The sequence below is a fragment of the Thalassophryne amazonica genome, chromosome 2 (genome assembly GCF_902500255.1).
Source record: "Thalassophryne amazonica chromosome 2, fThaAma1.1, whole genome shotgun sequence".
In the NCBI taxonomy this organism is placed as follows: domain Eukaryota; kingdom Metazoa; phylum Chordata; class Actinopteri; order Batrachoidiformes; family Batrachoididae; genus Thalassophryne; species Thalassophryne amazonica.
In genome coordinates, this window is record NC_047104.1 from 2,860,151 (window position 1) to 2,874,663 (window position 14,513).

The 14,513-nt window shown below is 43.6% G+C and overlaps 1 protein-coding gene across 2 annotated transcripts in view; it reads right to left on the bottom strand.

Annotated features, from left to right (window-relative positions):
- The window catches only part of LOC117521670 (A disintegrin and metalloproteinase with thrombospondin motifs 7), a 220,760-nt gene that overhangs the window by 77,513 nt on the left and 128,734 nt on the right, over positions 1–14,513 (bottom strand). For both annotated transcript variants that reach the window (XM_034183002.1, XM_034183010.1), the window contains exons 18-20: positions 10,583–10,796; positions 8,708–10,390; positions 4,105–4,257 (exon numbers count right to left, since the gene is read on the bottom strand). In XM_034183002.1, the coding sequence (XP_034038893.1) occupies positions 4,105–4,257; positions 8,708–10,390; positions 10,583–10,796 (2,050 nt within the window). The remainder of the gene's footprint in view (positions 1–4,104; positions 4,258–8,707; positions 10,391–10,582; positions 10,797–14,513) is intronic.

Here is a 14,513-nt window from a genome sequence, read left to right on the forward strand (position 1 = left end):
AATAAATTGAAATTGAAATAAGCCACGATCTCATGCAAGACTTTTATTAGCTGATTTTTCATCAGCTTTTAATAAGATGCAGCCTCACATTGTGATTGAGAAACTGTCATCTTATTTTAATCTTTCTGATCAGCATCTCCTGCTGATTTTAAACTTCTTCACTGAGAGGGTCCAGCAGGTGTTTCTACCATTGTGTCAAACACAGGTTCATCTCAGGGATGTGTGCTGTGCCCTCTGCAGTTTATCATGTACACTGATAGCTGCAGGACCTCTCAGGAGAACAGTTTTCTGATGACACTGTCCTCCTGTCTCTACTACAAGGATCAGAGTCTGATCATGATCTTGCACAATCTGAGTTTGGTAGTTGGTGTGATGATAATTTCCTTGACCTGAATGTGTCTAAAACTCAAGAAATGTTCATTGATTTCAAGCAGACTGACACGAGACACAAAGCTAGTGTCATATGTACTAGTGATGTGTTGGAGCGTTCATTTGTTTTTCATGATTCCATAATTTATTCCTCAGAATTGAGTGATTCCATATTTTTTTCCCTCTGCTTGGTCTAAAAAAGTAACCGTTACTGACTGCCACAATTTTTTTTTCTGATTTCTTATAGTGTTTCTTAAAGCCAGAAAGTTGCCATTTGAAATGACTTTAGTTTTGTGTCATGTCTGTGATCTGCTTTTTTCCTACAAAATTAAACAACTGAATGAACATCTTCCGAGGCCGGTGATTCCATCATTTTTGCCAGGGGTTGTACAAGATGTAGGGGTCCAGAGGGATGAGTCTTATAAATACCTTAGAACAGTGTTTGACTCTTAACTCAAGTTTGACATCAGCACTGAGTTTATTGTCAAACGTGGACAACAGAGAATCCATCTGGTGAGGAAGCTGAGCTCTTTCAATGTCAGTGTGAGGATTTTAAGTAACTTTTATTGCTCATTTATTGAAAGTCTGTTAACATTCTCTTGGTTCAACCGATTGTCTATCAAGGACACAAACCACCTGAATGGCATTGTTAAGGTTTGCTCTAAAATAATTGGGGTCAAGCAAAGAGACTTGCATTCCTTTTGGGAGAATCGGGGGAAGAAGAAAGCTCAGTTTATTCTCAGCCACCCTGATCATGTGCTGTCCGCTCAGTTCACAGTGATACCTTCAGGCCGCCGTTATTATGTACCGTTGGGAAGAACGAACAGATACTCTAGATCTTTTATTCCTTCTGCTATCAAGCTGCTGAACACAGACAGCAGTCATTTTAAATGACATTTCCTTCACCATCATCAATCATGTTACAATTGTTCTTATTGTTCGTATTACTGTCTATTGATTTTTTAAATGATTCATGGGCTGACTGACCTTTCTTTGCTGTTTTAATCTGGAATGCTGTTTCTGACACACGCTGTGTGTTGTTGTGTGACTTGTAGGGATCAATAAAGTTGTTTGAATTGAAGTTAACATACAATAAAATGAAAATAACTAGCAAACTTGTAAAATGCAACTTAAAACATTATCAAACTAAGCCTTGTTTGTGCCAAAAGCCATGGAATAAAAACAGGTTTTTAAACGAACTTTAAAAAAATGGCCAATGAGGGTGCCTCCCTAACACCCAGAGACAAGCTGTTCCGCAGTTTGGGAGCAATTACAGAGAAAGCCCCACCCTCTCTGAGCTTTCTCTTCAACCTGGGCATCAGCAGGAACAGCTGGTCAGCCGACCTGAGAGACTGTCTGGGTGCGTAAGGCCAAAGAAGCCCAGAGAGGTATGACGGGGGCTAAACCATGGAGAGACTTAAAAACAAATGTAAGAATTTTAAAATGGACCCTAAAATGAACCAGCAACGAGTGAAGTGTGGCCAGGACAGGGGTCATATGCTTCCTCCTCCGCGAACCTGCAGCATTCTGGACCAACTGCAGACGGGAGAGAAGTATCTGATTTACTCCCGCATAAAGCGAATTACAGTAATCCAGACAAGATGATACAAAAGCATGAATGACCATCGATAGATGTTGCCTGGAAAGAAAAGGTTTCAATGTTGTCAAATGCCACAAGTGATAAAAAACAGATTTCACCACTGCTGCAATTTTAATGTCCAATTTAAAATCACGATCCAGCTTAAAACCAAAATTAAGAATAAGTGGTTTAAAATATGCCTGCAGGGGTCCCAAGACAACAGAGGAGGACTCACAAAGCGTACTAGGTCCAAAAACCGTCACCTCTGTTTTCTTTTCATTAAAACCTAGAAAATTGAGGGCAAGCCAGGCTTTAATATCTTTTAAACATGCCAGGAGCTGTTTTAAAGACTGACCATCCCTCTGAGCCACCGGCAAATAAATCTGGCAATCATCTGCATAGCAGTGAAAGAAGATCCCATGTCTTCTGAGAATAGTCCCCAGAGGCAGTAAATATAAAGAAAACAACAGAGGCCCCAAAATAGAGCCCTGTGGGACACCATATGCCAAAGGGAATACAAAAGACTCAAAGCCACTGACATACGCAGAAAATGACCTGTCTGTCAGGTAGGACCAGAACCATTCAAGCATGGCACCACCAATGCGCACCAAGTGATGTAGCTGAGATAATAAATACTGTGGCCAACTATTTCAAAGGCAGCCGTTAGATCCAGCAAAACCATGATAACAGAGTTACCTGCGTAACGTAAGAAAAATGTCGTTAAAAACCTTAAGTAACGCAAACTCTGTGCTATGAAATGGCTTAAAACCAGACTGAAATTCTTCCAAAATCCCATTTTCATTCAAAAAATTGCTTAGTTGAAAATAAAGTATTTTTTTTATCTAAAACTTTAGACAAGAAACGCAGTTTAGAAATGGGCCTGTAATTGGCCAGAACAGAGTGATCGAAATTGGGCTTTTTTCAGCAAAGGGTGGACCACTGCATGTTTGAATTTTGCCGGCACCACCTCGGAAGACAAACTATGATTTAAAATTGCCAGCAACGGCTGCCTGATGCACCACAAAATTTCTTTAAAAAATTGTGGGGAGACAAGATTGTCAAAAGAACCGGATTTGATGTGCCCTACTCCCTATCCTCTAAAAATAAAAAGGCCACAGGTTCAAACTGAGTAAAACTGACAGGACAAGAAACCAAGGCTGGAAGGTCAGACTTAGGAACTAAGACAGAGGTCCTAATATTATCCACTTTTTCTGTAAAAAAAAAAAAAAAAAAAAAAAAAAAAAAAAAAGGCAAACTTGTTGCACATATAAGGGGAGGCGTCCAAACATACATTCTGTGCAGTATCTAGTACGGAGTCAATGATCTTAAACAACACATGTGGGTTGTGACCATAAGAGGACATAATATTCGCCTTTTTGCCTCCATCATGGACATAGCCCATTGGATAGCGATCGCACTCCACTACCACCATTCGAGCTTTCGCCACCTCGACCACACCTCAGCTATGGTATCATGTGCACTACATTTGAGCTGGCCGCAAGAATGGGCCGGGCTGTTGTAAATGCACTGCGACTGCTGTTGGAGGTCTTTGGATGTCGACTTTGGCTGAGTGTGGGTCGAATGGACATTTGGCTGCCATTCGTGCCTGTAGTGTGAAGGCTGGCTCAGTTCAGCCAGGATTTGACGTGGCCGAACAATTCGTACGGCCCCTCAACCGCAGTCCAAATGGTCTGAATTGCGCACCAACTTGCGTTATGAATGTTGCGATGTCAGTGAGATGGTTTTACAACTATGTCTTGACTGCCGTTCGATTGGTTTCCAACGTGAGCGCGACGCGAATGTGTTGGATGTGCCGACTGCTGTGAGACTGCCATACGAGGCGTTCGAGTGCAGTTCAAATTTGCATGACTGTCGTCCGAATCCTCCTTCCTGCGCCATTCGGCCTAATTCATGCTATGTGTGAAGGGGCCTTTAACTATCTGGTAATTTATGAAGAATAACGGCTTTACAAACAGGAAGGTAAGAACCACTGGTTCACTCACGATGGGGACATGTTATGCCTGAAAGAGACATGAGCCTTTCCAAACAGATGCCAATTTCTCCTGGATATTTTATCGGATTATATCTATGTAGATTCACTGAAGATCACTTAGCTTCATTAGACTGTGATCAGTGTTATTCCAGAACAGTCTAACCTTATTCCATTCTCCAATCTTCCAGGTAGAGCACGGACGCAGGTAACATCGTTGGGCTGGAACAGGTCTCTTAGTCGGATCACAATCAGAATCTGATCCAGTACTGCAGGCCAAAGTCCTCCAGATGGCACCCAGACCACAGGTGGTGGAGCACTGCCCAACAAAGGAGAGTCACATTTTGTGAGTGAACTCCGAAACAGATTCAAAATTCCAAAGAAGAATCACAGAGTACAAGTTCTACTTTCTGTTGCTCCTGTTAGGGGGCACCACAGCAGATCATCTGTTTCCATCTTACTCTGTCATCTGTCTCACCAACCACCTGCATGTCTTCTGTCTGGTCCTCTGTTCACCTGGTGGCTCCATCCTCAGCATCCTTCTCCCTATATACCCTGGGTCCCTCCTCTGCACATGTCCAAACCATCTCAGTCTCACCTCTCTGACTTTCTCTCCAAACCGTCCCACCTGAGCTGTCCCTCTGATATGTTCATTCCTAATCCTGTCCATCCTCGTCCCTCCTCAAGAGAATCTCAACATCTTCAGCTCTGCCTCCTATCTTTTTGTTAGTGCCACCGTCTCTAATGGCCCAGTCACCCAGCACACAACGATACCTGAATGAAGGGAAAAAGTAAAAAAGTCACAATTCGTTGAGAAAAGGTGGACAAAAGAGCTTTATCACCAAACAGACTGCAAAGCAAGAGTGCAAAAGGGATGAAAGAGGAACTTAACAAAACTGAAGCAAATGATCTCAACGCTTTAAATGAAACATGCCTGGAGCCACAGCTGGAGCAGTGTGTGTCTGCATCTCTGAGTTCCAGGACAGAGCTCACAGGCCCTGAGTTCTGGAGAAAATGCAAACAGAAGCTGTGGAGATCTGTGTGCACGTCGGTGGACCACCTGCTCTGGTTCCTCATCCAGAACAAAAGAGGGATCATCTCCTTCATCATCAGAATCCACACTGTCTGTCGACACGCTGTGCGCTCCGTCATGCTCCAAAAACTCTGGTGTCACTGCTGTATCACTGTATTATGTTCTAATACATATATATTGATTTATAACAGAAAACTGTCAAAACAGGGAATAAATATAAGTGTAAAGATGATTAAATATATCAGAGCAGTAAACTAATCAGTGCATGTGAACGCGCATTGACTCACATGTGCGGTTATTTCCACCAGCTGCAGCTGATCCACAACGTGAATTCTGTCTTCCAGAACAGCTCTTTATATAATCATCTGAATCATCTACCTGTTGCCACATGTACAGAAGGACTGGATTGTCATTCCTATACTCATATTGTTATATTTAATAAAAAATAATAAGCACACGCAGCAGCTGCTGCTGCCGCTAATGCTGCATTCAAGTACCGTTGGAAATTACACAACTTTTTTGTTGTTTCAAATTCAGCAGTTGCTTGTGGCAAAATAAGTAATTGTTTCCACACAAAAGATCAATTCTGGCCTATATAAGGTGCCTGAGCCCATTGAAGCTGACCCATCCATCCATCCATTTTCTTCAGCTTCATCCGGAGTCGGGTCGCGGGGGCAGCAGCTCAAGCAAAGCCGCCCAGACCTCCCGATCCACACACACCTCCCCCAGCTCCTCCGGGGGAATCCCAAGGCGTTCCCAAGCCAGCCGAGAGATGTAGTCCCTCCAGCGTGTCCTGGGTTTTCCCCGGGGCCTCCTCTCAATGGGACGTGCCCGGAACACCTCTTCAGCGAGGCGTCCAGGGGGCATCCATGCTCGAGCCACCTCAACTGACTCCTTTCGACGTGGAGGAGCAGCGGCTCGACTCCGAGCTCCTCCAGAGTGACCGAGCTCCTCACCCTATCTCTAAGGGAGCGCCCAGCCACCCTGCGTTGGAAACTCATCTCGGCCGCTTGTACTCGCGATCTCGTTCTTTCGGTCATGAGCCAAATCTCATGACCATAGGTGAGGATCGGAACATAGATCGCTCTGTAAATCGAGAGCTTTGCCCCCCTACTCAGCTGTCTCTTCACCACGACGGTCCGATACAGCGACCGCATCACTGCAGATGCTGCACCGATCCGTCTATCAATCTCACGCTCCATCTGTCCCTCACTCGTGAACAAGACCCCGAGATACTTAAACTCCTCCACTTGAGGCAAGTACACTCCACCGACCTGAAGAGGGCAAAGCACCTTTTTTCGGTCGAGAACCATAGCCTCGGATTTGGAGGTGCTGATTTTCATCTCGGACGCTTCACACTCGGCTGCAAACCGCCCCAGTGCACGCTGAAGGTCCTGATTTGACAAAGCCAACAGAACCACATCGTCCGCAAACAGCAGAGACGATATTCTGTGGTTCCCAAACCAGACCCCCTCTACATCCTGACTGCACCTAGAAATTATGTCCATAAAAATAATGAACAGAACCGGTGACAAAGGGCCCTTTGAAGTGAAGCTGACCCCTCACACAGATTAAAAAAATCCAAGCAAACAGGCTGAGTTTGCCCTGTAATTTCCGATGGTACATGGATGCAGCAGCAGCCTCAGCGCTCACAAACCGGCTTCTGTACTGTGTGAAAACATTCAGCTGCTCCAACGAAGTCAAACTAAACAATAACGTTACAAAAACTAAACAAATGATTAAAAAACGTCAAGAAAGACAGCAAAACAAAACACGGATGAACTGAGGTTTTTGTTGCCCTTCATTTAAATTTTTCAGCAGTTTAAAAATCCCGACGAAGCGCCAGCTGCAGGAACAAAACTGAATGAAGGTTAAATGATGCCAACAAAAGTCCAGATTTCTTGTTTCGTTTGGGCTTCATTGCCCTTCGTTAAGTGCCGTGTGACTGGGCCATGAGCTGTCCAACATAGCTGGTCTCACTACTGTCTTGTAGACTTTCTCCTTCACTCTTGCTGATATTCTTCAGTCATAAATCCCTCCAGCCACCTTTCTCCACCCACTCCACCCTGCCTGCACTCTCTTCTTCACCTCTCTACCACACTCTCCATTACTTTGAAGTTATTTAATTACTGAAAAATTGATTTAAATTCATCTGCCTTCACACCTCTAAACCTAAACCTTCCAACCTCAACATTCCACCACCCTTCCTGTTGTTCACCTGTTCTCAGTCTTTCACCATCTGACTTTCAGTCCCCTGCTCTCCAGAGCATATCTTCACCTCTCCAGGCTCATATCAATGTGCTCTCCAATCTCACGAGAGATCACAATGTCATCTGCAAACATCATAGTCCATGGAGACTCCTGTCTGATCTCATCAGTCAACCTGTCCATCATCACTGCGAACAAGAAAGGACTCAGAGCTGATCTTTCAAGTAATCCCACCTCCGCTCCACCTTCATCATCCTTATAGCCCACATCACCACCATCACAAATGAACAACAGGACGACCTGAAATTCTGGAATTCTGGATGGTGAGAAACTTCAAATTTAGGATTCACCTTACAATATATGACAGATAAATGTGTCTGTCATATATTGTAAGGTGAAGCCTAAACTAGAAATTTCTTAATAAATAATCATTCATTTTTTCATTCATTCATTTTCTTTACCCACTTAGATGTTAAATAATAACTGTTTCCATTTAAAGTGGGAATGCAGCAGCAGCCAAATCAAAATCCCTGTTTTGCACCGTGACACTTCATAAAAACATTCATCATAGTACTGAAGGTGAAGAAGTGGGTGTAGAAATAGTCTGGATGGAACAAGGTGATGAGGGTATGCAGGTTGTTTGGTGACATCAGTACTGGGGGAAGGGTTAAAGGTCGGGGTTATAAGTAGAGATGCAAAGGCGTAGAAAATTTAAAGTACATTTAAGTTAAGATTGGGATTTTTGGAAATGTTCACACTTTTTCACTTTTTAAAATTTCCAAGTTGGAAACTTTCCAGAGAAGAATTTACAGAAATTAACTGCGATTAACTGGAAATTTGGGGTAATTTATACAAACTGCATCATACAGAAACTCAAACAGTATGAACGGATGTCATCCTTGGGCTCAAATGCAGTAGTGTGGCTTTGATAGTCCTGTTGCTGTGTGTAGGATTCTAGAAATTATCTCAGCATGTGGTGGAGGAATGCAAAGTGCATGCAGGGGGTGTGGTCCCACCAGCCCCGCAGGAAGCAGTGCACACAGTGGACGGAAGATATTCACAGTGTAGAAATTGTTTCCAATGACAGTACGTTGACATTTCCCGTTATAAGCTAAGCTGCATTTTTTAATATTTCCAGTTTACTGCCATTAATTCCAAGCTTTGAGAATTCCTTGCTTGGGCAGTGAAGGGAGTGCATGAGAATAAATGAGAATGCTGAGATGGATGTGCAGAGTTACTGTTCAGAGCACTGTTCAGAATAAGAAAAGAAAGCAGCAGAAAAACAAGAACAGGAGTTAAAAATATCTCAGAATGCACAGGAAGTAAAGGACCGACTAGAATAAAGAAAGAGCTGAAGAAAAAGGAACTGAGGGGGGCATGAGGTTTAGGAAAAGGGATGTAGGGACAAAATCTATCAGACACATTCAGCCCCCAAAAGATGTTGGAAAAGAAGAATGTCAACTTTTATAAATAGAGAAAATGTTCACGCAGCTGTTATCTTGTGCAGAATGTTTTAAATGGAACTCACTGTGCTCCAGTTGCCCGTGACCCAGTAAGCGGCTTTTGGGAGTCGTATGGAAGATGGTGTTGGGACAGAAGCTGACCTCAGACCAGGCGGGTGAGTCGATGCCTCGGGCACGACGGGGGAGCGGGTGCGCGGCGCCGGCACTGTGTTGTCTTGATGAGGTGCTGCTGTGCTCAGTGGACGCAGGTGTGTTGGGTCACCCTCACTGCTGGTGCTCAGGATTACAGGAATGATGATTTCATTATAGTCAAAAACACTTTGATCCTCGGACAGGTTTTCACTTGTGGAATATGTTCCAGCTCTTTCATCCAGGTCAGATTCAGGTAGTAGCAAATCCATAGCTGTGTGGAAATCCACCGGAGAAGGCAGAGTGGCCACTTCCAGGTTTGGAGGAGGTAAGAAATCTGTTCTACTTGTTGTCGTTTTGCTATCAGAGGTCTGCTGGTCACCTGAGGTTGGCGGGTTAAATTTATCAGAAACAGGTGATGAGGTCAAACTGAGATAACCATCAGGAAATTCTGAATCGTACTTGATATTGACATTTGTGCCCAGATTCAAATGTGGCCCATTTGGAATGGACCTGGAGAGCTGACTGATTGTTTGAGACATTTCTGAAACAACTTCATCCAGTTGGGGAGGATGACTGTAAGTCTGGTCCAGGACTATAGTCTCAGCAAATGGAGAGACTCCTGGCCTGTTTACAGGTTCTTGGGCTGTGGAGATACGTGGTCCTTGTGTAGTCTTGTCAGTGTAACTGTACCTGGATCCATCCAACATCTCAGCCTCGTGACCAGTCGCTGTGGTTGGCAGGATGTAGTTTGTAGTTTGATGGTTGGGGGCAGAAGTAACATGTTTTGGTGGAGGATCCTCAGTGAAATCTTCGTAGTAATTTTCAGTCTGATCGCGGGACTGTTCCACATCCTGTTGACCAAATCCGACATCAGACATGTTATGTTCTGGTCGCCAAAGATGGCCATGTCGCTCTTTGACTTTTTGTGTAGACCTGGTTCCATGAATGGACGGTGATGGAGTGTTCAACACAGGCAACAGATAATCCTCAGAAAGAAAAACATCCATATTTTTAAAATTCATTTCATTCCATTCCTTTGAAGCTGTGTTTTCTTTGTCCTCCACATTGTCCAGAGTTGCATCCTGCAGTTTGACACCAGTGAAGGAAGTGGGTTTTGAAGCCACCGGAGGGTTTGAAGGATTGTCACTCACATTGTGACTCGGCTTTTGTAAATGAGTGTCATTCATTAAGTCACTTTCTTTAGTTTCAAAGTCATCTGACAGGTCTTCATGGAAGTTGATGAAGTTATAGTCATAATAGAAATCATCAACTTTGATGCTATTCAGGGAATGATCGATATTCTCAATGTTGTTTTGGTCGGAGAAATCTGCCTCGATAATGTTGTTTAAGTCCTTCTGATTTACTGTTCTGACTGTCCCGTGTTTGGGCGGAGCCTTGTCTTCAAAAATGGCGTTGATTTCATTGAGCACTTCTTTGCTCGTCCAGCCGCTTCCTGACCAGTCGCCTCCTGTGAGATGATCCTCTTCCTGCACACAGTCCCGGAGGTGGCAGGAGGAGACAGAAGGCGGCTTCTTTTGTGGATCGCAGTCGACGCCCGTGTTTCTGGTGCACGACACCATCCGCCGGCGCACGCCACTTCCACATGTCATTGAGCACTTTGGGGAAGAAGAGAGTGATCAGCAGATCAGGACGTTGTTTTTTTAAAGCATATAAATGAGGTAAAGAATATTCATGAAATCCCCAGTGAGGCTAGGGGGCGCTGTGACGGTAACATTCCCTCGTTTGAATGCAGGTTGAAAGAGACGCATGTTCTCATAAACCTTGAAGGCGGTCACACTAAAACTGACCTGAGACCATTCACCAGAGGTCCAATCAGCCGGACAGAGGACGTGCGTGTTGCAGGAGGACACGGACTCGGGTCGCTGCACGTGTCTGCACTCACAAGGCTGCAGGACTCGCTCCTCGTCCACACTTACCGCCCGCACGCACATCACCGTCCGTTTAGTCAAACCCAACCTGCCACAGCTGGAAGAGCATTTCTGCCACTCGCCGACCCACCATCTGCACACAGACACACAACAAAGACTAACAACCTCAACACACAGCAAAGACTCAGAAAAAAGACTCACAACCCAAACACATAACAACGACACACAACAAAGACTCAACCACGACACATAACAACGACACAAAACAAAGACTCACAACCTCCACACATAATAACGACACACAGACTCACAACCCCAACACACAACACAGACACACAACAAAGACTCACAACCTCAACACACAACACAGACACACAACAAACACTCACAACCCCAACACACAACACAGACACATATAGACTCACAACCGGACACATAATGACACAAAACAAAGACTCACAAACCCGACACATAATAACGACACACAACAAAGACTCACAACTCCGACACATAACAAAGACACACAACAAAGACTCACAACCCCGACACATAACAACGACACACAACAAAGACTCACAACCCCGACACATAACAACGACACAAAACAAAGACTCACAACCCCGACACATAATAACGACACACAACAAAGACTCACAACCCCAACACACAACACAGAGGTGGTTGGCACTCTTGGTTTTGCGCAAATGCAAAAAAGCAGTCCTACATATTTATTTAATATGCGCATTGAATGACATATCCTGATCAAAAATGACTCCAAGATTTCTCACAGTATTACTAGAGGTCAGGGTAATGCCATCCAGAGTAAGGATCTGGTTAGACACCATGTTTCTAAGATTTGTGGGGCCAAGTACAATAACTTCAGTTTTATCTGAGTTTAAAAGCAGGAAATTAGAGGTCATCCATGTCTTTATGTCTGTAAGACAATCCTGCAGTTTAGCTAATTGGTGTGTGTCCTCTGGCTTCATGGATAGATAAAGCTGGGTATCATCTGCGTAACAATGAAAATTTAAGCAATGCTGTCTAATAATACTGCCTAAGGGAAACATGTATAAAGTAAATAAAATTGGTCCTAGCACAGAACCTTGTGGAATTCCATAATTAACGTTAGTCTGTGAAGAAGATTCCCCATTTACATGAACAAATTGTAATCTATTAGATAAATATGATTCAAACCACCGCAGCGCAGTGCCTTTAATACCTATGGCATGCTCTAATCTCTGTAATAAAATTTTATGGTCAACAGTATCAAAAGCAGCACTGAGGTCTAACAGAACAAGCACAGAGATGAGTCCACTGTCTGAGGCCATAAGAAGATCATTTGTAACCTTCACTAATGCTGTTTCTGTACTATGATGAATTCTAAAACCTGACTGAAACTCTTCAAATAGACCATTCCTGTTGTGAAAGTGTAGGAACACGGACCCACAACAGGGGGCGCAATGAACGGACAATGGAGAAGGTAAATAACAAGATTTACTTCTGTGAAACAAGCACAATTAATATAACAAACACAATTTGGGGTCGAATCCGCTGGTGTCGTGTGGGCAGGCTCGAAGGTAGGAGACGTCCGTCTCAGTCGAACCGGAACCACCCAGATCTCCTCTGCCACCGAACCCTGGAAATACCGGAACCGCCAAGTCCCGAATTCCTAGGTGGCCACTGCCTCCGCTCGTCGGATCCGGTACTGCTGGCAGGAGAGAGCAACAACACACAGGCGTGGATGACCGCACCCAGTAACGGAGAGGGGAGAAGCCGCCTCCACCTCTTGTCAAAGAACAGCAGGAAGGTGAGTACTTATCCAAACAATGAAGCTATCTGTAGTCACCAGTCCTGAAAAGGTTTAACAGGTTTAGCTGGTTATGCAATATATAAATGCAGAGAATACTACTTTAGTCTTAGGCGATATCTCGGCACTGAGGTGGAGACGCCGTCCTCCTGATATACCTCTGTGCTGAGTGGAACAGCTGTGTCTGGTGATGGGTGACAGCTGTCACCCAGGCTACTCCCATGATGCGGCAGCGCCCTCTGGTGCCTGGAGCCCGCACTCCAGGCAGGGCGCCCTCTGGTGGTGGTGGGCCAGCAGTACCTCCTCTTCAGCGGCCCACACAACAATTCCTCTGCAGATGATCAGTTAGCTGTTTTACAACTACCCTTTCAAGAATTTCTGAGAGAAAAGGAAGGTTGGAGATTGGCCTATAATTAGCTAAGATAGCTGGGTCAAGTGATGGCTTTTTAAGTAATGGTTTAATTACTGCCACCTTAAAAGCCTGTGGTACATAGCCAACTAACAAAGATAGACTGATCATATTTAAGATCGAAGCATTAAATAATGGTAGGGCTTCCTTGAGCAGCCTGGTAGGAATGGGGTCTAATAGACATGTTGATGGTTTGGAGGAAGTAACTAATGAAAATAACTCAGACAGAACAATCGGAGAGAAAGAGTCTAACCAAATACCGGCATCACTGAAAGCAGCCAAAGAGAACGATACGTCTTTGGGATGGTTATGAGTAATTTTTTCTCTAATAGTTAAAATTTTATTAGCAAAGAATGTCATGAAGTCATTACTAGTTAAAGTTAAAGGAATACTCGGCTCAATAGAGCTCTGGCTTTCAGCCTGGCTACAGTGCTGAAAAGAAACCTGGGGTTGTTCTTATTTTCTTCAATTAGTGATGAGTAGTAAGATGTCCTAGCTTTACGGAGGGCTTTTTTATAGAGCAACAGACTCTTTTTCCAGGCTAAGTGAAGATCTTCTAAATTAGTGAGACGCCATTTCCTCTCCAACTTACGGGTTATCTGCTTTAAGCTGCGAGTTTGTGAGTTATACCATGGAGTCAGGCACTTCTGATTTAAAGCTCTCTTTTTCAGAGGAGCTACAGCATCCAAAGTTGTCTTCAATGAGGATGTAAAACTATTGACGAGATACTCTATCTCACTTACAAAGTTTAGGTAGCTACTCTGCACTGTGTTGGTATATGGCATTAGAGAACATAAAGAAGGAATCATATCCTTAAACCTAGTTACAGCGCTTTCTGAAAGACTTCTACTGTAATGAAACTTATTCCCCACTGCTGGGTAGTCCATCAGAGTAAATGTTATTAAGAAATGATCAGACAGAAGGGAGTTTTCAGGGAATACTGTTAAGTCTTCAATTTCCATACCATAAGTCAGAACAAGATCTAATATATGATTAAAGTGGTGGGTGGACTCATTTACATTTTGAGCAAAGCCAATTGAGTCTAATAATAGATTAAATGCAGTGTTGAGGCTGTCATTCTCAGCATCTGTGTGGATGTTAAAATCGCCCACGATAATTAGCTTATCTGAGCTAAGCACTAAGTCAGACAAAAGGTCTGAACATTCACAGAGAAACTCACAGTAACGACCAGGTGGACGATAGATAATAAATAAAACTGTTTTTTGGGACTTCCAACTTGGATGGACAAGATTAAGAGACAAGCTTTCAAATGAATTAAAGCTCTGTCTGGGTTTCTGATTAATTAATAAGCTGGAATGGAAGATTGCTGCTAATCCTCCGCCTCGGCCCATGCTACGAGCATTCTGGCAGTTAGTGTGACTTGGGGGTGTTGACTCATTTAAACTAACATTCATCCTGCTGTAACCAGGTTTCTGTAAGGCAGAATAAATCAATATGTTGATCAATTATTATATAATTTACTAACAGGGACTTAGAAGAGAGAGACCTAATGTTTAATAGACCACATTTAACTGTTTTAGTCTGTGGTGCAGTTGAAGGTGCTATATTATTTTTTCTTTTTGAATTTTTATGCTTAAATAGATTTTTACTGGTTATTGGTGGTCTGGAAGCAG